The 24,175-nt window shown below is 43.2% G+C and overlaps 1 protein-coding gene across 4 annotated transcripts in view; it reads right to left on the bottom strand.

Annotated features, from left to right (window-relative positions):
- Window positions 1-357: 357 nt before the first annotated feature.
- LOC129839452 (son of sevenless homolog 1-like) overlaps window positions 358-24,175 on the bottom strand; it is a 69,626-nt gene continuing 45,808 nt past the window's right edge. The window contains exons 11-24 of one of the 4 annotated variants that reach the window (XM_055906927.1): window positions 19,815-19,896; window positions 15,834-15,956; window positions 13,475-13,578; window positions 13,040-13,262; window positions 9,386-9,505; window positions 7,675-7,837; window positions 7,254-7,371; window positions 6,754-6,926; window positions 6,061-6,177; window positions 4,984-5,034; window positions 4,034-4,304; window positions 3,262-3,309; window positions 2,334-2,455; window positions 358-2,075 (exon numbers count right to left, since the gene is read on the bottom strand). In XM_055906927.1, the coding sequence (XP_055762902.1) occupies window positions 1,497-2,075; window positions 2,334-2,455; window positions 3,262-3,309; window positions 4,034-4,304; window positions 4,984-5,034; window positions 6,061-6,177; window positions 6,754-6,926; window positions 7,254-7,371; window positions 7,675-7,837; window positions 9,386-9,505; window positions 13,040-13,262; window positions 13,475-13,578; window positions 15,834-15,956; window positions 19,815-19,896 (2,294 nt within the window). In that variant the 3' untranslated portion in view covers window positions 358-1,496. The remainder of the gene's footprint in view (window positions 2,076-2,333; window positions 2,456-3,261; window positions 3,310-4,033; window positions 4,305-4,983; window positions 5,035-6,060; window positions 6,178-6,753; window positions 6,927-7,253; window positions 7,372-7,674; window positions 7,838-9,385; window positions 9,506-13,039; window positions 13,263-13,474; window positions 13,579-15,833; window positions 15,957-19,814; window positions 19,897-24,175) is intronic. The other 3 variants (XM_055906937.1, XM_055906943.1, XM_055906950.1) reach the window with 3 other exon arrangements.

The following is a 24,175-nucleotide window of genomic DNA, read 5'->3' as shown; positions in this document are numbered from 1 at the left end:
TAAGAAATTGTAACATGTGGCTCATTTGGTAGAGCACGGCGCTTGTAATGCCAAGGATGTGAGTTCGAGTCCCACGGGGGACCAGTACGAAAAACATATGCACTCATACGGTAAGTTGCTCTGGATAAGAGTGTCTGCTAAATGACTAAAATGTAAAAACCTTAAAATGAGTCTTGCATGTATGGGGCATATACACAAGCTGAAGTTTGAGGTAAACAATTAGCAACTACATTTCCATACAGACTCTTTCTGTCACTGATAGAGCAAGGTCTCCAGTACATAACTCAATCAGCTTCAGTCAGATCAGTGACCATTAAACAAATATATTCTAACTAGTTTCATAGCGGACCTACTGCATAGAGTGGTAGAAACACTTTTATTCCCTTGTTTAAAGAAGTCAAATCGTAATTTTCTTTACATACTCATTGGCAGAAATGAATCAGAACATAAAAGTACTAACACAAACTTAAGAACAATCACTTATTGTGTTTCTTGAAAAGTACCTCTTTGGTGTGGATGGGTACCTTGAATCAGGGTTTCCCAAACTCGGTCCTGGGCCCCCCACATTTAGTTTTTTTGCCCTAGCACTACACATCTGATTCAATAATCCAACTCATCATCAAGCTTTGATTATTTGAATCAGCTGTGTAGTGCTAAGGCAAAAAAAAAAAAACATGCACCCAGGACCGAGGTTGGGAAACCCTGCCTTAAATCATGGTACTCTGGTCGATCTACTGGCACAAAAAAAAAAACGCTCGCCTCGGACTGAGTCTCTACACAAAGCCTTAAACACCATCTAACAACATGATTTCCCAAGTTCCTTTTTCCATCTGAGTGAGGTGGATTGAACGACAGACATTTGTTATGGGGGAGTTGAATGGGTTTGCAACACCGTGATAGCTTGAGTCCTCTCTGGTCCGTCTCTGGTCAATATGGGCCACTTTAGTAGATCGTTTAGCCCATACACAGGGAGTTAAAACACTATTAAGTTTGTGGATTTCTCCTGGAGTCTGTACAAACTGGGCTGTAGTCTTTATCGTTCCGTCCTCCAGAGTGCAGTGGACTTGTGTGGTATTTGCTCATGGTTTATTACGGTTCAAGCTGTATGTGCATGGGTAGGCCACCGAGCTCATAGACAAGTAATGCTGCAATCGATTCACTTAAAAAATATGAAATAATGAAATAAACATTGGACAATGACAAACGACATACTGTACATACAAACACACACAACAAAACAAACAGTAAGATACCCCCCCCCCGAAAGGATTTTTATAGGGAATCTCCAAATGGTCTACACGAATGAAAAAGGACAATCATCTTTCGTTTAAGTATTTTTTTTTTATAAGGGCACATGATTATTTTTCCAGGTAGCTAAGAACCTACACTGGTATTGTCATTTTTTTCTTCTCAAAGTCAACATCACAATTAATGTTGTTTTTTGTCCAAGTCTTTAGTGTTCAATCATTTGCCCCAGATTACATACACAAGTCTTTTTAAAAGGGGTTGGCATTCTCCAGCAGGGTCGGGCCGTCTCGATGCGCTAGGGACGGGTATGACACAGACTCCCTTTTGTACGTTTTGGGGGGGAGCTTGGGGATGGCTTGGGCAGCAGCGCTGCTGGTGCTCTGGCGGGGGGGCACAGGGGGGCCAGCTGCACCCCCCGGAGGGAGGAGGGCTGAGTCGCCGCAGCAGTCTGGGCTGCCGGGCCCCAGCAGTGGTAAGGGCGGGGAGGGCAGGTGCTTGCGCGGCCCCAGCGAGGGCGAGGGAGTCGGGGGTGGTGGCGGGGTGAGCGGGCCGAACGGCGAGGAGGGGAAGAAGGTCTGGCTCAGCGTGGGTTCGCTGCTGCGGATGCGGCCCTGCGGGGGTGGCTGCAGGTGCAGGGGGCTGTTGGAGCTGGAGAAGACGTCCGGCGTTCTCACGGGCTCCCGCGGTGGTAGGGTGGGTGGGCTGTCAGGCGGCTCCGACAAGGAGGTGCGCTCGGTCGAGAGCGAGTAGCGCGGTGAGTAGACCTTGGTGGTGGTGGGCTGCCGCGGTGGGATGGCGGGGGGGCTGTCCAAGTGCTTGGACATCATCTGGAATGTGAGAGACGCACAGATGGAAAAGGAGAAAGAAGGAGAAACACAAACGATATGAAGAGTGTGGGAGAACGACTCGACAAAATCTCAAAATTGTCATCTAAATCTCTAGCAAATAACTGACAGCGCAACTTAGTTGTGTTTCATTGGATATTTAGCATTCCACATCTACATTCTTGAATAAATCAATCGAGAATCCTCCTAATGGTACAGTCTCAGAACAACATTAGGTAGCAAACGTCAAAATAGAGTCACCTTCGAAGGGGAAGATTCAGCGGGGGCGGATTCGGGGCGTCTGCGAGGGGGCACAGGCGGGGGGACGGTGGCGTCTTCAGTGCTCCTGTGGAGACTCACCATGGAGGAAACTGAGGAGGACCCTGGAATAGAAGGAAATCAGGAACTCAAATTAAGTCTTACAGGAAGAGAGTAATTACACATATTTAACCCTAATTCATCCCATACAGGACTCTACAACTCAGGGATGGGCAACAGTGTCTGGGGGGGTTCTCTCTTTTGCTTGACTGTTTCCTAGGTCTTAAATCAGACAATTTCTCCAGACATTCAGGCCCACGAAGAATGGAGTAAAAAAACAAGCAAAATGAAAACATTTAGAATAGAGGATGAGGATTGGATGGGTAATAGACACTCTCCTTTCGGGAAGGGTATGCAAATGACACCCCTAAAGTATTATGTTCGAGGCAATCACGTCGACCAACTTCAATAACTAACTACACACCACAGAGTGATATTGTACAAGGATGCTTAGAGCAAAACCTCACAGTGACAAGGAATTCAGGACAGGAGAACAGAAGGGGGTGACACTGATCTAGGGTCAGTTTAGCTGGTTAGTAGCCTGGTTAGGGTCGGTATTCAGAGAGAGGTAAACTGATCCTAGAGCTGTACCCGTGGGCAACGTCTACTTGGAGCTACGAAACTCACACACAGATGAACATTCGTTGCCATGGAGATGGACAGGCGCAACAGTGTGCAGAGATTGGAGCAATGAGGTGGATGTCAGTTGCATGCAGGTAGGGAGAGGCAAGTTGGGCTTGGGAGGGTCAGAATGAGTGAGAGACGGGGGGGTGAGTTGATGTAGTTGCTTGGATGGGGTGTGTGTGTGTGTGCGGGGGGGGGGGGGGTTCACTGACAACAGGTAGGCTGGCTTTGAGAGGGTCATACTAACGTGGGCCGTGTTGTGGTAAAGAGACCGGGGCAAAGATGCTGTCGCAGTCTGGACGGAGGGAGAGGCAGGAGGAGAGAAAAGAGAAAAGGCCCTGAGAGGAGGAGAGACTGATGCGGATGGACCAGTTTCATTTCGGACCACTGGACCTATCACCCATTAACCCGTTTATGTATTCACTGTTCACAATTCTGAAAGGACTGCGGGTGTCATCACCCCCCCCCCCCCACACACACACACAAGCCATGTTACAACGGAGTTCTGAAAATGGGAAAGTTACTGGTATAATGCGAGTTACAGGGTAATGTAAAATGGGTTAGTATCTTTAGGGCAAGAGGTTGTGTTCCTTTGGCTGTGCTCAGAACAATATACTGTAAATAAATTGGAATACTGTCATTATCCATGTCGGCGCCAAACATTTCACAGCGATAACACTCAATTGCACTCTGACTGGTCTTGCATGCATTCTTCCTTCCTTCCTTGGAGTAATCACTGATCTGACATGACTGGATTGGTGAAAGCTAAGAAGTGGAACACTGCATTCACCTAGCTAATCACTTACCTTAGCTCAGTGATTACTCCAAGAAGGGGAGGAAGGAAGCATTTTGACCATTTTCCTTAGGTACCACCTTAAATTCAAACTCTCAAACTGTGTTTAACTCTCAAAAACTTTCTCTATAAGCTCTAGCTGTACTCCCACCCACCCAACCTCTCCTCCCTTCCGCCACGATCCCCACCCAAGCTGCTCCCCCGTCCAGCTCGAAGGACCACCTACTGGAGTGGAAGGGGCTGGAGGGGCCCTGGGGCGAGTCAAACACGCTGCCGATGTCCGTGGAGCTGGAGGCGGCCGAGGCCGGCGGCGGCGTGAGGGGCGTGCGCGGCGAGTTGGGCGCAGAGGCGGCGCTCTCCATCTCGCTGTCAGGGATGCGGCTGTAGCTGATCTTGCGTGGCTCGTTCTGCAGTGGTGTCGGGTGGCGCATGGTGCCCGGGCGCACCGAGGACGGGCGCACGCCGGGCGACTTGAGTGGGCAGTTGTACTTCTTGGGCTGAAAGGAGAAAGGGAGAGAGAGAAGAGAGGTGAAGGAGGGGTCAGGGCAACACTATAATGTCAGGGCTACTCAACTGCAGACCCTCAGCCCTCAAGTGCTGCTGGTTCTTTTCTATCTGGTAGTTAATTGATAAATTAATGTCGGAAGATTGGGGAACTATCTGGTTAGTGTGTTACCTATAGGTAACTACCAAAATAAACACCAACAAACATAAACCATAGATTCTATAAGTGTTTAGAACTTTATTGGAGGGATGTGACACCATTCTTCCACGAGAAATTCCATAATTTGCTGTTTTGTTGACGGTGGTGGAAAACGCTGACTCAGGTGACACTTCAGAATCTACCACATGTGTTCAATTGGGTGAGATCTGGTGGCTGACACACACACACACACACTTTAAACCCTCTATGCACCTTTGAGACACCTCTTTCAAAGTCACCAATCTCTTCTTCTAGCCATGGTAGCCAAAATGGGCAACTGGGCATTTTTATACATGACCCTAAGCATGATGGGATGTTAAATGCTTAATTAGCTCAGGAACACCTGTGCGGAAGAAAATGTTGTCAATATACTTTATATCCTTCATTTACTCAAGTGTTTCCTTTATTTTGGCAGTTACCTGTAATTGTTATAGGTATCAATTCTGCTGACAAATTGTCAGTCTTTTTTCTACCTTAATAGCAGGGGCGTTGCGTCCATAGAGGGCGCTCGGACGCCGCCCCACCTGGCAGCAAATGAGATAAAAATGGATTTACAAAAATGTATATAATTATAAAATGTAATACTATCAAGTTTGTGTACATAAATAGCTGCATTTAGATTACAAATCGATTTTTCAAAAAGAAAATGTGCTGCTGTAATCGGCAGCGTAGTTCCAGCGTTCAATGCAATTCAATGCAATTCAAAGCGATCCCTATACCCCTTGCGGAACCTAAAAAAACGGCGCCAACAGAGGGCTGCCTTGCTACTAGTCCTTAGAAAATTTTACAAGCATTTCGCTACACCCGCAATAACATCTGCTAAACACGTGTATGTGACCAATACAATTTGATTATCATAGGATTCTAGCCGCTCTTACTGAACCTTTCCAAAGAGCCCCTGGTTTTCAGTTATAACTCTGAACACCAGATGGCGACGATCTACAAAAACACTGGACTGTTGTCAGTTATGAAGTGAGTTCAGACACAGAAGATGACACTGTCAAACGAGCCATGACGTTAGCTAAAACTAAACTACACAAGTTTTTGTCTCTTACTGTATTCCCATATGCTTGTAAGTCTAGCAAATAAGTTGAACATTTGTAGTAGCCTACTCATTCCGTTTGGAAATGTGGACTTACATAAGCGTTATTTGTCAGCTACTTATTGCCAGTTTGCAACGTATTGACAACAGCACCACTTGTCGGAAATTTCACGAGACGCCACTGCTTAAGAGTATACATGGAGCCGCACATGCTTAAGTGTGGCCCAGTCTGGTCCCGTGGCTCAGTTGGTAGAGCATGGCACTTGCAATATCCGGGTTGTGGGTTCGATTCCCACGGGGGGGCCACTACTAAAAAGTATGCATTCACTACTGTAAGTCGAGTCTGCTAAATGACTAAAATGTATTTATTTTTATAGTTGACAAAAAGTATTTTTCATCTGAACTCATGAAGATCCAATGTCCTAACAAATTTTTGAAATACAATAACTGATCAAACAGAGAGGATAATCATGTGAACCTTATGATCGGAGAGGAACAAGACACTTACAAATCGAGGCAACGACCGGGCATTCCGAGGCTCGATCTCCAGCGACTTGTTGAACAGATAGTCAGCAAACTCCTTCTCTGCCTTGTCCTCCATTGGATTGAGGTTTTCAAAGAACTTCTGTGATATACAAAGGAGAGGGAGTCATCAGAAAGATCGAAAGAAAGATCCATCGTGAAATATACATTGCTGTCCTAATGACGATAGACAAGGGTGTGGGTGATTGGGGACAATTTGATAAATAACCAAATAGTACATGTCAGGAGCTGATTGGCAGTAACTCTCTACTAAGTGGTGAATCCTACCTTCCACTTATGTCGAATTTTCACTTAGTCATGCACTGATGTCAATGAGACTAAAGTTGACGCTAGGGATCATCACTAAATGTATATCTAAACAAAAACTAATAGGTTGCTATGACTTGGCAAACTGTCAACTGTACATGGTAACTGTAGAGCTGAAATCGTGAAAAGGAAACAGTCCAATCATGTGTTATATTACTTCCCTGTGTTACTCATATTTACACCCATTCATATTCCACGTAACTAAATGGTATTTGTGAAACGTCGATGGGTCGGAAAATGCTGCAAAGCCGGAATTATTACAATTTCTACAAAAATGTTGACTACGCAGGCTGGCCATATAGTGGGAGCCGACTTCAACGGAACTTGTGACATCATTGTTTTCGCCCCTCACCCGGATATCGCTCTCCACCCGTAAGCAGTAGGGCTGGTTCTGGTACTGCTGGATCTCCCCGGTGATCTCGGCCACTTTCCGTCGCTTGCTGAAGTTGATCAGCTCCTTGCCATGCCTCTTCAGGAAGTCAGGGTTGCCTTCCTCTGTCTTCAGGATGTTCGTCAAGTAGATCCCTGAGAAGAGAGAAAGAAAAGACATGAAAGAGCGGAGCGATGATGTCCATGGACTGGCACCGGTCCGTGGAATGTTGCTGGCCGGTCCCCGAGATGGTTAACCAACACTAGTTTTAATATAAGTGGTCCTCCAAAGAAAAACCCTAGAATAGGACAGGATCAACTTCAATGTTCCCGAGGGGGAAATTGTCTTAGACACACAGTACTGCTGTATACAAAAAAAACAAAACAACCTGTACATTACTTGTGAGTCCCTGACACAAAAGGGACCATAGCTTCCTGGTCACTAGTCTCAAAAAGGTTGAGAAACACTGCTCTAGAACACACCAAAGAAGGGGACGCAGGGGGGGTTGATGGAGCGTAGTTTTGCCAGGTACTTCTTGTAGTGGTCCTCGCTCAGTTCGTGGGCCTCCTCCAGAATCTTCCGCTGTCGGCTTGGAATTTGCTGGAGAGGGGGCAGAAGTTCACAGTCAAAACAAGTATATATATTTCGTCCCACAGATGCATCTCTATTGTACACAGAGGCACATTGTGTCATGCTTCTATTGATAAGAAATCTGTCATTTTATGTTACCTCAACGTAGAGACGTACTAATTTCAATACTCATGAACACTAGGCACTTATTTGGTACCGCAATTTTCATTGGATTCATGCAATGCCAGACACTGTGATAACACAGTCTTGGTACTATTTCCTAACAACACCACCAAAAACTCTTGCAGAAAGAACCCCTCCGGCCTTCCTCACCTCGAAGGTGTGGTCTAGCCGGTAGACGGGCGAGGAGTTCATGGCGCTGACCACCTCCAGCACGCCATTGAAGTTGTTGAGCTCCTGGAACACCTGCAGGATCTCGATGATACGCGCCACCACCGCTGCCCGCTCTTCCAGGTTCTCCGTCTCTACGATACACCTGGTGTAGAACATAGTACATAGAAAATAAATGCTATGCTAAACCCAGGGGCCAGGGCTGTGTTCATTAGGCACCAAACGGACAACTGATAAACATGGAGGGACTACCTGGATTTGTCCAACAAGAAACACACATTTTTGTTTTGAATTGCAAAACGTTTTCTGCTGCAAGGCCTAATAAACATGACTCAGGTCAGCATAGTTCGGTCAATAACTTCCACAGCTGGCGTAAGGTAAGTGGGGGCAAGAAAATAAGCACTGGTACATTTTAATGCTCCCAAATGTGTTTAATTAGTAACATCATATTGACCTGTTAGTCCTCATTTGGTAACATGGTGAGCTATTAAGTCAGTGTAAGGACACATCTCACTCAACCAATTCAGTAGTCCCTGAAAACGAATCAGGAAGTCTCTGGAGATAACAAGCCTGGTGTAATATCACATGTACAATCAGACAGGGATTAGCAGCTCATCCACAAAGAACAGTCCCAAATGTTTCCTTCCTTTTCAGCTTGAGAATCAAGAGAGGGAGGATAGGAGTAATCACAGCCTTATTTAGGGTGAAATTCTACCACCTACATAAAGCATTCATAACATCTGTATGCAAAGGACATGACATAACTATACTGAACAAAAACATAAAAATGCAACATGCAACAATTTCAACGATTTTACTGAGTTACGGTTCATATAAGGAAATCAGTCAATTGAAACAAATTCATTAGGCCCTAATCTATGGATATCACATGAGTGGGCAGGGGCACAGCCATGGTTGGGCCTGGGAGGGCAAAGGCCCATCCGCTTGGGAGCCAAGCCCACTGTCTGGGGAACCAGGCCCAACCAATCAGAATGAGTTTTCCCAAAAAAGGGCTTTATTACAGACAGAAATACTGCTCAGTTTTATCAGCTGTCCGGATGGCTGGTCTCAGACGATCCTGCAGGTGAAGAAGCCGGAAGTGGAGGGCCTGGGCTTTCGTGGTTACACGTGGTCTGCGGTTGTGAGGCCGGTTGGACATACTGACAAATTCTCTAAAATGTCGTTGGACGTGGCTTATGGTCAGCTTGCCAATTGCATGCTCCCTCAAAACTTGAGACATCTGTGGCATTTTGTTGTGTGACAAAACTGCATGTTTTAAAGGGGCCTTCTATTGTCCCCAGCACAAGGTGCAGTTGTGTAATGATCATGCTGTTTAATCCGCTTCTTGATATGCCACACCTGTCAAGTGGATGGATTATCTAGGCGAAGAAGAAATGCTCACTAACCGGGATGTAAACTCATTAGTGCACAACATTTGAGAAGAAATAAGCTTTTTGTGCTTATGGAACATTTCTGGTATCTTTTATTTCAGCTTATGATGGGACCAACACTATACTTGTGTTTATAATTTTGCTCAGTATACATTGAGCTACATAAAACTTACTTTATCATGCCATAAATTAATCATAGAAAATGCTTGGTCAACACTGCAAGTGTAAGGAGTATCATGGGTCACATTTCACATGAGGACCGCTTCTTTGTGCTGCCAAAAAAACAAAATTGGCGCTCTTACTTTTCGAACCACAATGTGAGGTTGGTGGTGTGGCGGATCATGCGCAGAAGGTTGGGCGAGTTCAGCTCCTTGTCCTCCTTTGTCCACACGCTGCCCACCAGCTCTGATGGCTGCACCGCCCTGTAGATATAGGTGAGAGAGAGGTCAATAAAGCTCCAAACCAAAGATGTAGGAGGAGATTACCATATACTCTAACTATTCTATGCCATTATCCAAAGCGACTTACAAAAAATGTATGCAGGCACTATACTGTATGTTTATGTGATCCCAGCAGGAATTGAAGCCACAACTTTAGTGTGGCTAGCACCATGCATTAACCATGTGAGCCACAGAGGGCCACCATTATTAGTTTAATGACAAACAAAAAAAATCTGACTGTCAGTGGTTCGGTGCAAACTTCTACCAACTCCAGTCTTGGCAGCTAAGGGAGCTTTCTGTGCCAGCAGAAAGACTTTCAGACAATACCGGCGACCATTTTTGGGCCAGTGTGTTGTGATCTCGTCGTAGGAAATGGAGTAGAGTGAATATGTGATTGTTTTTACTTGAACTTTATTTTAACAGGTAGTCTGGTAGCACTGAGACCAAGGGTCTCTTTTCCAGGGGAGCCCTGTGTACACAATACACATCAATATACAATATACACAATTAAAACTACACGTGCATAAATAAGTGTTAATATATATATTTTTTTAAATATGCAAAACGCAAATACACAATCATAAACAGTTACATTTCTCAGCTACTAGGTTTTCAATCAACATCCAAGCAGCACCAGAACATCCAGTTTTAATGAGATCTGTAAATTGTTCCAGCAATGGGACGCATTAAAACTAAAAGCGGATTTACCTAATCGGTGGAGACCCGAGGAATGTTAAGAGTTAACCAACCCAGCGAATGGATTTTGTAACTCATGTTTTTAATCCTTCAACAACAAAGTTAGGTAAATCAGATGCTTGTATAGTAAACAAATAGGGAGTAATGAAGTGACCTACGGGGCATTAGTGAGGACCAGCTCCTTCATGGACATTTCAATTGATATTCTTACAGTACATACATTGAGTTACCCATAGATGCTGATCTTGGGTCAGTTTTGAATTTTCCCCACTAACGGTTACGGTTAATATTGGGAGAGAGGAAGCTGATCATAGATCTGCACCTAGGGGAAACTTCACCCCGGAGCGTGGGAAAGAGGTGAGGGGATAACCTTGGGTATGGCCCACCCTAGCTGTTCCCACAGGCCCAGCGACGTCAGAGGGGGAAGTGTGTCCCTGCGTCCCCTCTCTGGTGCTGCATGTTTGTGTGTGTAAGTATATGTGAGGAAAATTGTGCGTGTGTGCATGTGTCCTCTATTGTACTAAACAACTTTAATCTGGCAAAATGGGAAAACATAGAAACACATTCAGACAAGAGGTGGATCCAAAGCGAAGACTGCATCAAGTGTGACGAATCATGAACTCAATTTTATTCACTGGTGAAAAAAATGATCACTTAGCCATAAGAATATCAATTGAAATGTCCATGAAGGAGTATATTCCAATGTAAGCGACCTCTTAGGAGGATTTGGGTGCAACTGCAAAGATACGAATCCTGAAAGAACATCCCAAACTACAGTTGTTCGTTTTTTAAAGTCCTATTACCACTGAGAACTTTCTAATTACATGAAATTATATAACACAATTGGTAAAAAATAATGACTAGGTATTTAGGGGACTAAATAAAGTGGTACACTTCCCCCCTTCACTCCCCATCTGGTATGAAGGCAACAAATACAGCACATTTGTGCCCCGTTTCAGGAAGCTAGGAGTATGTCGCACGTCACTACTTCACAGGAGAGGCATTTGAACATCTTTTACTTTTTATCAAAATGTGTTTTCGGGCAGAAATACCTCCTGGAACATGTGAACTTTCATGTGCCTTAATAGAAAATGTGTATTCCATCTGTAAATACGAATTAAATTGTTATAATTACAAGCCTAGTTGGTTTAGCCAAGGAAAAAGACAGGAACCTTCCCGCTAGCCATGATTGGCTGAGATGGGTGGGCTGGACATGCCAGGAGATGAGTTTGGTCTGCCATGTAGCAGGCTTCTGTCTATAATGTCAACTCTTTAGTATGTGTTGATAGTCATTTCTACCGCGCCGGTTTTTGAAAGTTTTAACATTAGCCATTGAGAACTACAAAAGTTTTGCTACTTTTCTCAACAACACTGTTGCCCTGAATTTAGCAGGCGCTATTGACAGATCAGTTGGAAAAAGTTGTGATGGGCTACTTTCTGCACACGCCACGGTTAGTGTGAACCGGAGTGACTTAACACAACGCTGGCCAAACAAGATGTAGCTACAAACAAAACGGAGTTAAATGGTTCCAGTCTGCCGTGAAGATTTCATCCATGTATAAGGGTAAGAGTCTAGCTACATTTTCAGATATTATAAGTTTCTAATTTTGTCAGAAAGTCATTTTTCATTGCAAGTTAAAGCGTACTGTTAGCTAGCTAGTGCATGTTAGCTTGCTGGCTCGCTAGCTGACGTATGATCTGTAGTAATATTATTTGAATCAGAAAACGATTTTCATTACTAGTTATAGCTTAATGTTAGCTAGCTACCTAACATTGGACATTGTTGGTTAGCTTTAGCTACAACAATCAGTTTGTATTAGTACGAGTTGGGATTATGACAGTTCGTTGTTTAGATAGCTACATGTCTAAACAAAAAAATCCACTTCGCCAGATCATTACACAACCCATCAAGTTAGCCAAGTGTGTCTGGGGGTGATTACGGCCATCTGTTGTATTTCATGAACACGTGTAAGTCTAGACAATAGTGACCCATCCACTTAGCTAGATGTGGCTGGGGGGGGGGGGGGGGGTGAATATAGCATTTCTTTCACATGGCCTATCAATTTAGGCAAGTGTGTCTGGGTAAGCATCATCTAATAAATGATCAAATATTGACACTATATTTTTATCTGGACACTTTCTATTTTTTATATTACTTGCAAATATGCCTGTAACCATTTCACAGTACCATTTACACCTTCTGTATCCTGTACATGTGACAAATAAACTTTGATTTGATTTGATATAATGTGTGTTTACCAGAGATGATAAAGTCAAGAAAAACATGATCTGCACCAAAGTCAAATTAGGATATTGGACAAGGACTAGATAGTGTATTTTTTCCTGGAGCCTCAACTTATTGTAGGCTACTACTTTTAGTCTTGAAATACTTGGTTGTTTACTACACTACTCACTCGGTTTAGCACATGGCCTCAAATGTGAATCCTTAAAGAGATGGGTTGGGCTAAGGCTGGGCTACCAAAACATTCAAGGGCCATTTTCTCAAAAGTGGGGTTACAAGTTTATCAACTTTCTAAGCAGAATTACTTTCTCAATGTTTCTCAACTGGAGTGTATGATATCCACATTTCTAGCTCTGAGTCTGTACTTTTATCCAATGTAAAAGACACCATTTCAAATGTTGCGACATAGGACCGAATCCAGGTGGTGGGTCACATTTTTGCTCTAGGACAACACTTACACAGCTGATCCAAGTAATCAAGCCAGTGATAAATTGAGGTGCCTTAGTACTGGACAGGAACAAAAAGGAATGGAGTTAAAAAACACTGGCTTGGACGGCCATACGGTACTGTAGGCCTACCTGTAGAAGTCGGACTCGAGCAGTGTGAGCTGCCGGGCGATCTCAATGGGGTGGAGGGTCATGAGGTCAAACTGGTCTGTCTGGCCCGGCTTACTGAGGTGCCACTCGATGGGCGGCGGCGAGCTCTCGAAGGTGATGTTGTGGCTGGGCCCGTTGGCCTGCGCCTGCTTCTTCCTCTGGATGATCTTGGTGATGGACTCCACCCACTTCTTCATGGCCTTGCCTGGGAGGGGTCACAGAGAGGTAAATTGTCACTCAGAGAAGAGGAAGAGAAGAGAAGAGAAAAAAATACACAAAATTAGAAGAAAATAGAATACAAGAGACGGGAGAGGAAGAGACAAGAGGAAAAGAAGAAAGAGGAGAAAATACAAGACAAAAAGAGAGGATATGCAACGAGAGAAGAGAAAGTCCTTGCCCCGATTTATCCACACATACCTCGCACCAATGCAATGAACTCCTCCAGACGTTTCAGTAACTGGCAGTCCCGCTCAAAGTCATAAAAGTGGTGCTCCACCCAGTGGCGACATACATTCAGTACTCTGCAGGAAGAGCGAGTAGGTCAAAACCAGTTAGATAGCGGTCTCTTGCTGGTCTGTAACTGCTAACTACAAATCCTGACCTAAAAACTAAATAAATCTGACCCTGGATTAGCAACTTAAACCAACTCCAAAGAGACTGGGAAAGAGATGAGTTGACTGATAAGAGACCAGAGAGCCACAGATGAATTGAGAGCTACAAAGAGTGCATGCTGGAAAAATATATGGCAGCTAGAAATGAAAACTGGATGTTCTTCAGAGACAGATGGGAAGGTTTGAGGGTAGCTGAAAGCTGGGACATAAAAACAAACAAAAAAGATAATTAACATTAAGTATATTGTCCGTGAAATCTATGTAGTATGTATAACCTGAAGTGAAGCCTGAGTATTGTTGTCCATTAGTTTACTCCAATTAGGGGAGGGGTGGTAGGGTTAGTGGAAAATAATGTAGTAAAATATATGCATAAAAAATTCTATATATTTACAATGCATTCAGAAAGTACTCAAACCCCTTGACTTTGTCCACAATTGTTTTTCACTGCAAAAACCGGTTTCTAGAAATGTTTGCACATTTCAAAAAAATTGTAAATTGAAATATCACATTTACATAGGTATTCAGAACCTTTACTCAGTACTTTGTTGAAGCATCTTTGGCAGCAATTACAGCCTTGAGTCTTCTTGGGTAGGACGCTACAAGCTTGGCACACCTGTATTTGGGGAGTTTCTTCCATTCTTCTCTGCAGATCCTCTCAAGCTGTGTCAGGTTGGATGGGGAGCGTCACTGCACAGCTATTTTCAACTCTCTGGCTGGGCCACTCAAGGACATTCAGAGACTTTAGTCATGGGTTGTCTTGGCTGTGTGCTTAAGGTCGTTGTCCTGTAAGAAGGTGAAACTTCGCCCCAGTTTGAGGTCCTGAGCGCTCTGGAGCAGGTTTTCATCAAGGATCTCTCTGTACTTTGCGCCGTTCATCTTTCCTTTGATCCTGGATAATCTTCCAGTCCCTGCTGCTGAAAATGATCCCCACAGCATGATGCTGCCACCACCATGCTTCACTGTAGGGATGGTGCCAGGTTTCCTCCAGAAGTAACGGTTGGCATTCAGTTCAAAGAGTTCAATCTTGGTTTCATCAGACCAGAGAATCTTGTTTCTCATGGTCAGAGTCCTTTAGGTCCCTTTTGATAAACTCTAAGCGGGCTGTCAAGTGCTTTTTACCGAGGAGTGGCTTCAGTCTGGCCACTCTACCATAAAGGCCTGAATGGTGGAGTGCTGCAGAGATGGTTGTCCTTCTGGAAGGTTCTCTCATCTCCACAAAGGAACTCTGGAGCGCTGTCAGAGTGACCATTGGGTTCTTGGTCACCTCCCTGACCAAGGCCCTTCTCCCCAGATTGATCAGTTTGGCCAGGCAGCCAGCTCTAAGAAGAGTCTTGGTGGTTCCAAACTTCCTTCATTTAAGAATGATGGAGGCCACTGTGTTCCTGGGGACCTTCAATGCTGCATAAATGTTTTAGTACCCTTCCCAAAATCTGTGCCTCGACACAATCCTGTCTCGGAGCTCTACAGACAATTCTTTCGACCTCATGGCTTGGGTTTTGCTCTGGCATTTACTGTCAACTGTGGGACCTTATATAAACATGTGTGTGCCTTTCAAAATCATGTCCAATCAATTGAATTTAACACAAGTGGACTTAAATCAAGTTGTAGAAACATCTCAAGGATGATCAATAGAAACATGGTGCACCTGAGCTCAATTTCTTGTCTTATAGCAAAGGCTATGAATACTTATGTAAATAAGGTATCTGTTTTTTATATTTAATATATTAGCAACATTTTTTAAATAAACTGTTTTTGCTTTGTCATTATGGGGTATTGTGTAAATTGCTGAGGATAAAAATAAATAAATTTTAGAATAAGGCTGTAAATGTAACAAAATGTAGAAAAGGGGAAGGGGTCTGAATACTTTCTAAACGCGCTGTATATAAAAAAAATATATAAAAAAGTGCATGCTTCTGTTTCAACCCAGCATTGAAACAGTTTGAAACCTTTCTCTGCTAATCAGGACAGACTACCCTCCATGTGGCACCATAAGTATCACAAGAAAACCAGGATGTTCTGTTGACCACTAGGTCATGTTCATTAGGCACCAAAATAAAAGAAAACAGACGGGGGCTACCTCGACTTTTTTCCTGTCAAATGTTTTGCTACAGTTCCTAATGAACACTGGAATTAGGTGTGGTAAATTGGGAGGGGTGGAGAGGTACCGGAGTTGGACTGGCTGGACAAACTCCTTGCGAAATCGTTTGAGTTCGGCGCTGAGAGGTTGGTCTCCGTTCTCTATGGCCATCTGGTCTGCCTCTGTGGGCTTTGGCTCTGGGATTTCAAACCTGGAAGGTTCCGGAAAACAAAATCACAACTGAGAAGACACAGCAGTGTGGAATCTGGGAGACACCTTTAACCAGACAGTAGATGGTGATTGCTATACAGTAGATAGCAAAAATAAAGATTGGTATAATTCGAAATATTTGAACACCTAGGTATGTTTCTACCAGGGCTGACGCCATTTAGTCGACTGTTCGATTGTTTGGTTGATAGGCTGTTGGTCGGCCAAGATTTTTTGAGCGGAGCAGTCGCAAACCTATATATTTTTTTCATTGCATAGAAGACACCTGTCTGATTCACGCATGTCTTAGTGGAATATGCGGAGGCCCCGGAGATCCAAGAAGGGGAGTGTGGCTAAGATGCACAATGTCTCTCCCGACATTTCGTGCATAATCCCCCATTACATATATCATCAGCAGAGTAGTACATTTACCGTTAATTCTCATAATTTCTAATTGATAATGTTTGTTTGGTTACAGTCATTTCTGTTAATGCATTCAATATATCATTACAGTTGTTTACCATTCTCATCGTCGGAGTGGACAAGTTGTTTTGTTTGCAGAGCTCACAATCTATCCTACCTTTGTGAGAAAAAATGTCTGATTGCCTTAACTCCCCACCACAATTTTTTTATTTTACCTTTATTTAACTAGGCAAGTCAGTTAAGAACTAATTATTATTTACAATGACGGCCTACCCCAGCCAAACCCGGATGATGCTGGGCCAATTGTGCGCCACCCTATGGGACTCCCAATCACAGCCGGATGTGATGCAGCCTGGATTCGAACCAGGGACTGCAGTGACGCCTCTTGCACTGAGATGCAGTGCCTTAGACCGCTGCGCCTCTAGTTGTGGAGCTTCTCAAAGTAATTTATTCTTCACCTCAAACAGCGAGTAAAGGCGTTTTTTATTGATAATGACAACAGTTCCTCAACATATTTGAAAAATATTTCCAGCTCTCTCCCTTTCGATCGAACCACTCAGCATGAAAGGGAAAAGTGTAATGCTCTGATCCAGTGCAAACATCATAAAATACCTCTTATCCCTTGCACAAATAGCCTACAGCTGTGTTTGTCTGTCCCGAGTTTACTGGCGCAGGAAACTGAGGGCCCAGAATATTTTATAAAATGATGCAAGTTTGCTAGCGCGAGCGTCGGGCCCGGATCCAGTTGATGGCCTAGTTCAGGTATTCCCAAACTGGGGTACGCAATGCCGTCGTGGGTACGCCAAATAAAAATGTGATTTACATTTTTTTATTTTTTTAAATAATAATAAATATATATATTTCTTTCACATTTTCAAACATTCCATATATATTTTCCAACGGGGCTATACATTTGAGTGAGTTTTTTTTCTCGCCAGTCCACTTACCGATATCTGAACAAGAGAGCCTCATCAAAATTGCAACAAGCGGTAATGTGACAATTTTCTTTAAAATCAGAAGCCACTGCCAGATTTCTGGATTGGGCTGCGCTCAGAGTATCCTGCCTTGGCAAATCGCGCTGTTAAGACACTGACGCCCTTTGCAACCACGTACCTATGTGAGAGTGGATTCTCGGCCCTCACTAGCATGCAATCTAAATACAGGCACAGACTGTGTTTGGAAAATGATTTAAGACAGACTCTCCAATACAACCCAACATTGCAGAGTTATGTGCATCCCTTCTCATTAACCTGTGGTGAGTTATTCACAATTTTCGATGAACAAATATGGTTTCATATGTAAGATGATTAACTTCTTATGGCTGCAGGGGCAGTATTGAGTAGCTTGGATGAAAGGTGCACAGAGGTGCCCAGAGTAAACAGCCTGCTCCTCAGTCATAGTTGCTAATATATGCATAGTATTATTAGTATTGGATAGAAAACACTTTGAAGTTTCTAAAACTGTTTGAATTATGTCTGTGAGTAAAAAAGAACTCATATTGCAGGCAAAAACCTGAGACGTTCCACTTCCTGTTTGGATTTCTTCTGAGGCTGCTAGATTTTAAACCAAGCTCCCAATGAAATTACAGCGAGATATGGATGAGTTTTCACTTCCTACGGCTTCCACTAGATGTCAACAGTCAATAGAACTTTGTCTGATGACTCTAATGTGAAGGGGGGCCGAAGGAGACAGGAATGAGTAATCACTGCCATGAGGTGACCATGCATTGAACATGCGCGTTCACGTGATAGGCAGCGCCGTCCCATCTCTCAAGTCAATGTAATTCTCCGGTTGGAACGTTATTCAAGATGTATGTTAACAACATTCTTAAGATTGATTCAATACATCGTTTGACATGTTTCTACTGACGGTTACGGAACTTTTGGACATTTCATCACGTTATAGTGGACGCGCTTTGTGACTTTGGAATTGTTTACCAAAAACGCTAACCAAAGTAGCTAATTGGACATAAATAATGGACATTATCGAACAAATCAACAAAGCATTTATTGTGGACCTGGGATTCCTAGGACTGCATTCTGATGAAGTTCAAAGGTAAGGAAACATTTATCATGTATTTTCTGGTTTCTGTTGACTCCAACATGGCGGCAAATTTGGCTATTGTTCTGAGCGCCGTCTCAGATTATTGCATGGTTTGCTTTTTCCGTTAAAAAAAAATGAAATCTGACACAGCGGTTGCATTAAGGAGAGGTATATCTATAATTCCATGTGTATAACTTGTATTATCATCTGCATTTATGATGAGTATTTCTGTTGAAACGATGTGGCTATGCAAAATCACTTGATGTTTTTGGAACTAGTGAATGTAACGCGCCAATGTAAACAGATTATTTTATATAAATATGAACTTTATCTAACAAAACATGCATGTATTGTGTAACATGAAGTCCTATGAGTGTCATCTGATGAAGATCATCAAAGGTTAGTGATGAATTTTCTCTCTATTTCTGCTTTTTGTGACTGCTATATTTCGCTGGAAAAATGGCTGTGCTTATTGTGGTTTGGTGATGACCTAACAATCGTTTGTAGAGCTTTCGCTGAAAAGCATATTTGAAATCGGACACTTTGGTGGGATTAACAACAAGATTACCTTTAAAATTATATAAGACACATGTATGTTTGAGGAATTTTAACTATGAGATTTCTGTTGTTTGAATTTGGCGCCCTGCACTTTCACTGGCTGTTGTCATATCGATCCCGTTAGCGGGATGCAGCCATAGGAAGTTAAATAAAGAGCAGAATTATTGATGAACCACATGGCAAAGATTTTAAGATACGAAGACTATTAGAAATTAAATGAAACTGTTAATTGATAATCCTAACTGGCACGCAGAATGGTAGAAATGGTAACATAAATTGGCATTCCAAATGGAAAAGGTTGCCGACCCCTACTGTAGCCTATTATCTGTGAAGGCTAGCAGCAGAGGGAGGAGGGCGGCACAGGTTTTCCCCCTTCTGTCTAGGCCATCTTGATCTCTGGCTCTCTCGAGTGATTTGTGTGTCTCAATTATTTAATCAAACAGTGTACTTAAAGCATCAGACAAGCTACATATAGTTGATTTTATTAAAAAATTGAATACATATTTAAAAATGTCGACCAATCAATTGGTTGAAACAGACGACTCTCGGTTGACCAAGATTTATTTTAGTCAGGGACAGCCCTAGTTTCTATAAATGTATATAGGAATTTCTTGTCCGTGATAAATACATTCCTGTCTTTGTTCTGACAAAGGTCAGAGTCAACGAGCACGGACAAATATCTTGTTGACTGAAAACATTTTCCGAAGTGAAAGGCAATGTATCTGATGTTGAAAAATATGATACAATATTAGACAAAGGTAGTTCTTCAGAGAATAATAACAGTGGAGCCCAAATCGTAGAATCCACATAAATCGTAGAATGGCATCAACATTCTCACCTTTCCATAAGAAGACCCAGCAGCTCCTGAGGTTTGCAGAAGGACCTGTAGGTTGTTAGAAATGTTCGGACAAAATTTGGATCTGCAAGAAGGAAAAACAATAGGATTGTCAGCCATTTTGTTAATCATTCGCAGCATTGTGCAAGTATCTATTTTTCTTTCATGACTTTCAGTATGAAATTTGCTACCGTTTGCCAGCTAGATATCTTATAACTATTAAGTTAACAGTCTAAGATATGCTAACCAATGTCATGTGTATTATTAGGCAACAAACAGAAAAAAACAGACTGAAACATGGGGGACAACTCGACTTGTCCAATAAGAAAAATGTCAAACATTCCCTACTGAACATGACCCAGGTCTGTGTGTATATTAGGAGTGCGGATGCTTTGGTTATGCGGGTCTTGGAGTGGGAGCTAGCAAGAGCTAGATCTTCTGCAGTCCGAACAGAATCGTCAGCTAGTGGTTCACATGATGGATCTGTCCAAGCCCTTTCGCCGGGTCTGGCTGGGGTTGGAGGGCAGTGGGTGGGGGGGGAACAATAGCTGCCTCAGTGTGGATTTACAAACAATCGGCCTGGAACCATTTCAGCCAGGAAACAGACGCTGCTCTGACGCACGCAACTGCCACTCCACCACACACACGCTTAAAAATAGATTACCCGCCTGTCCTTCCCACCACCGACATACACACTGCAGTGTTTCTCCTAGGCTTTGGCCACAAATACAAGTATACTGTGGGACAAGTCAACAACATTACTTGTGTATGACTCAACAGAATATGAACTTATAAAAAGTTAGATTTTCACTGGGCAGTTACTTTAAAGTTAACTTCCTGCAATTTTACATTTTTTTTGCCTTGGCTTATGTTGTGTTCTTATGCTGAGTGACTCAAACTTTAAAACAAAATTAATTTTAGATTCTCACTGACAGTTTAGTTTTTATTCTGGTGGTTGTTAGTTCTCAAAGATGATCTTAAAAAAAATATATAGCTCCATTATCTTTTCTACCTATTTTATATCTGGATTTAATCATTCAAGTGTAAACCGAACAGGTTTTACCATCCCAAACTTTATTTTGTAACTTATTTCACACACACAAGTCACACAAGTCAAAAGTGTAGGGACCTACTCATTCAAGAGGTTCTCTTTATTTTTTACTGTTTTCTTAAATTGTAGAACAATAGTGAAGACATCAAAACTATGAAATAACACACATGGAATCATGTTGTAACCAAAAAAAAAACTTTTTTTTTTTTTTTTTTTTTTTTTTTTTTAAATATATGAGATTCTTCAAAGTAGCCACCCTTTGCCTTGACGACAGCTTTGCACACTTGGCATTCTCTCAACCAGGCATTCTCTCAACCAGCTTCATAAGGTAGTCACCTGGAATGCTTTAACTAACAGGTGTTCCTTGTTAAAAGTTTACTTGTGGAATTGCTTTCCTTCTTAATGCATTTGAGCCAATCAGTTGTGTTGTGACAAAGTAGGGGTGGTATACAGAAGATAGCCCTATTTGGTAAAATGCAGAATCAAATCAAACTTTCTTTGTCACATGCGCCGAATACAACAAGTGTAGACTTTATCGTGGAATGTGAAAAGTACCAGCCCTTAACCAACAGTGCAGTTCAAGAAGAGTTCAGTTGATTTGGTAAATATTTTCTTAAGTAGAAAATAAATAAAATAACAAGGCTATATATACAGGGGGTACCGGTACCGAGTCAGTGTGCGGGGGTAGAAGTTAATTGAGGTAATTTGTACATGTACAGTTGAAGTCGGAAGTTTACATACACCTTAATCAAATACATTTAAACTCAGTTTCACAATTCCTGACATTTAATCCTAGTAAAAATTCCCTGTCTTAGGTCAAGTTAGGATCACCACTTTATTTTAAGAATGTGAAATGTCAGAATAATAGTAGAGCGAATGATTTATTTCAGCTTTTATTTCATTCATCACATTCCCAGTGGGTCAGAAGTTTACATACACTTAATTAGTATTTGGTAGCATCGCCTTTAAATTGTTTAACTTGGGTCAAATGTTTTGGGTAGCCTTCCACAAGCTTCTCACAATATGTTGGGTGAATTTTGGCCCATTCCTCCTGACAGAGCTGTTGTAACCGAGTCAGGTTTGTAGGCCTCCTTGCTCGCACACACTTTTTCAGTTCTGCCCACAAATGTTCTATAGGATTGAGGTCAGGGCTTTGTGAAGGTCACTACAATACTTGGACTTTGTTGTCCTTAAGCCATTTTGCCACAACTTTGGAAGTATGCTTAGGGTCATTGTCCATTTGGAAGACCCATTTGCGACCAAGCTTTAACTTCCTGACTGATGTCTTGAGATGTTGCTTCAATATATCCACATACATTTCCTCCCTCATGATGCCCTCTATTTTGTGAAGTACACCAGTCCCTCCTGCAGCAAAGTACCCCCACAACAGGATGCTTCCACCCCCGTGCTTCACGGTTGGGATGGTGTTCTTCGGCTTGCAAGCCTCCCCCTTTTTCCTCCAAACATAACAATGGACATTATGGTCAAACAGTTCTATTTTTGTTTCATCAGACCAGAGGACATTTCCCCAAAAAGTACGATCTTTGTCCCCATGTGCAGTTGCAAACCGTAGTCTGGCTTTTTTATGGCGGTTTTGGAGCAGTGGCTTCTTCCTTGCTGAGCGACCTTTCAGGTTATGTCGATATAGGTCTCGTTTTACTGTGGATATAGATACTTTTGTACCCGTTTCCTCCAGCATCTTCACAAGCTCCTTTGCTGTTGTTCTGGGATTGATTTGCACTTTTTGCACGAAAGTACGTTCATCTCTAGGAGACTGAGCGGTACGACGGCTGCGTGGTCCCATGGTGTTTATACTTGCGTACTATTGTTTGTACAAATGAACGTGGTACCTTCAGGCGTTTGGAAATTGCTCCCAAGAATGAACCAGATTTGTGGAGGTCTACACAAGACTTGTGGGGCTGTAGTGGACCCACGCTCCACTACAGCCTTGTTGATGTTAAATGGGGGCCTGTTCGGCTCGCCTTTTCCTGTAGTCCACGATCAGCTCCATTGTATTGCTCATATTGAGGGAGAGGTTGTTGTCCTGGTACCACACTGCCAGGTCTCTGATGTCCGTATAGGCTGTGTCATCGTTGTCGGTGATCAGGCCTACCACTGTTGTGTCGTTAGCAAACTTGATGGTTTTGTAACACTGTTGTGTCGTTAGCAAACTTGATGGTTTTGGAGTCGTGTTTGGCCACACAGTCGTGGGTGAACAGGGAGTACAGGAGGGGACTAAGTACACACCCCTGAGGGGCCCCAGTGTTGAGGATCAGCGTGGCAGATGTGTTGTTGACACCCTTACTACCTGAGGGCGGCCCGTCAGAAAGTCCGGGATCCAGTTGCAGAGGGAGGTGTTTAGTCCCAGAGTCCTTAGCTTAGTGATGAGCTTCGTGGGCATTATGGTGTTGAATGCTGAGGTGTAGACAACGAACAGCATTCTGACATAGGCATTCCTTATGTCCAGGTGGGAAAGGGCAGTGTGGAGTGCGATTGAGATTGCGTCATCTGTGGATCTGTCGGCTGCCGAAAGCGTTATCACACAGATGCAGAACTGCTGGTGCTCTCGTGCATGCTTCAGTGTTGCTTGCCTCGAAGCAAGCATAAAAAGGCATTTAGCTCGTCTGGTAGGCTCGCGTCACTGGGCAGCTTGTGTCTGGGTTTCCCTTTGTAGTCCGAAATAGTTTTCAAGCCCTGCCACATCTGACGAGCGTCAGAGCCCGTGTAGTAGGATTCAATCTTAATCCTGTATTGACGCTTTGCCTGTTTGATGGGTTGTCTGAGGGCATAGCGGGATTTCTTGTAAGTGTCCAGATTAGCGTCCCGCTCCTTGAAAGTGGCAGCTTTAGCCTTTAGCTCGATGCTGCTGTTGCCTGTAATCCATGGCTTCTGGTTGGTATATGTACGTACGGTCACTGGGGGGGGGGGACGTCGTCGATGCACTTATTGATGAAGCCGATGACTGAGGTGGTATACTCCTCAATGCCATTGGATGAATCCCGAAACATATTCCAGTCTGTGCTAGCAAAACAACCCTGTAGCGTAGCATCCGCATCATCTGACCACTTCCGTATTGAGCGAGTCACTGGTACTCCCTGAGGTACTCCCTGCTTTAGTTTTTGTAAGCAGGAATCAGGAGGATAGAATTATGGGCAGATTTGCCAAATGGAGGGCGGGGGAGATCTTTGTTTGCATCTCTGTGTGTGGCGTAAAGGTGGTCCAGAGTTTTTTTCCCTCTGGTAGCACGTGACATGCTGGTGAAAATCTGGTGAAACTGATTTACGTTTGCCTGCATTAAAGTTCCTGGCCACTA

Source organism: Salvelinus fontinalis, chromosome 3 (assembly GCF_029448725.1).
Source record: "Salvelinus fontinalis isolate EN_2023a chromosome 3, ASM2944872v1, whole genome shotgun sequence".
Classification (NCBI taxonomy): Eukaryota; Metazoa; Chordata; class Actinopteri; order Salmoniformes; family Salmonidae; genus Salvelinus; species Salvelinus fontinalis.
This window is presented reverse-complemented; position numbering and strand designations above follow the sequence as displayed.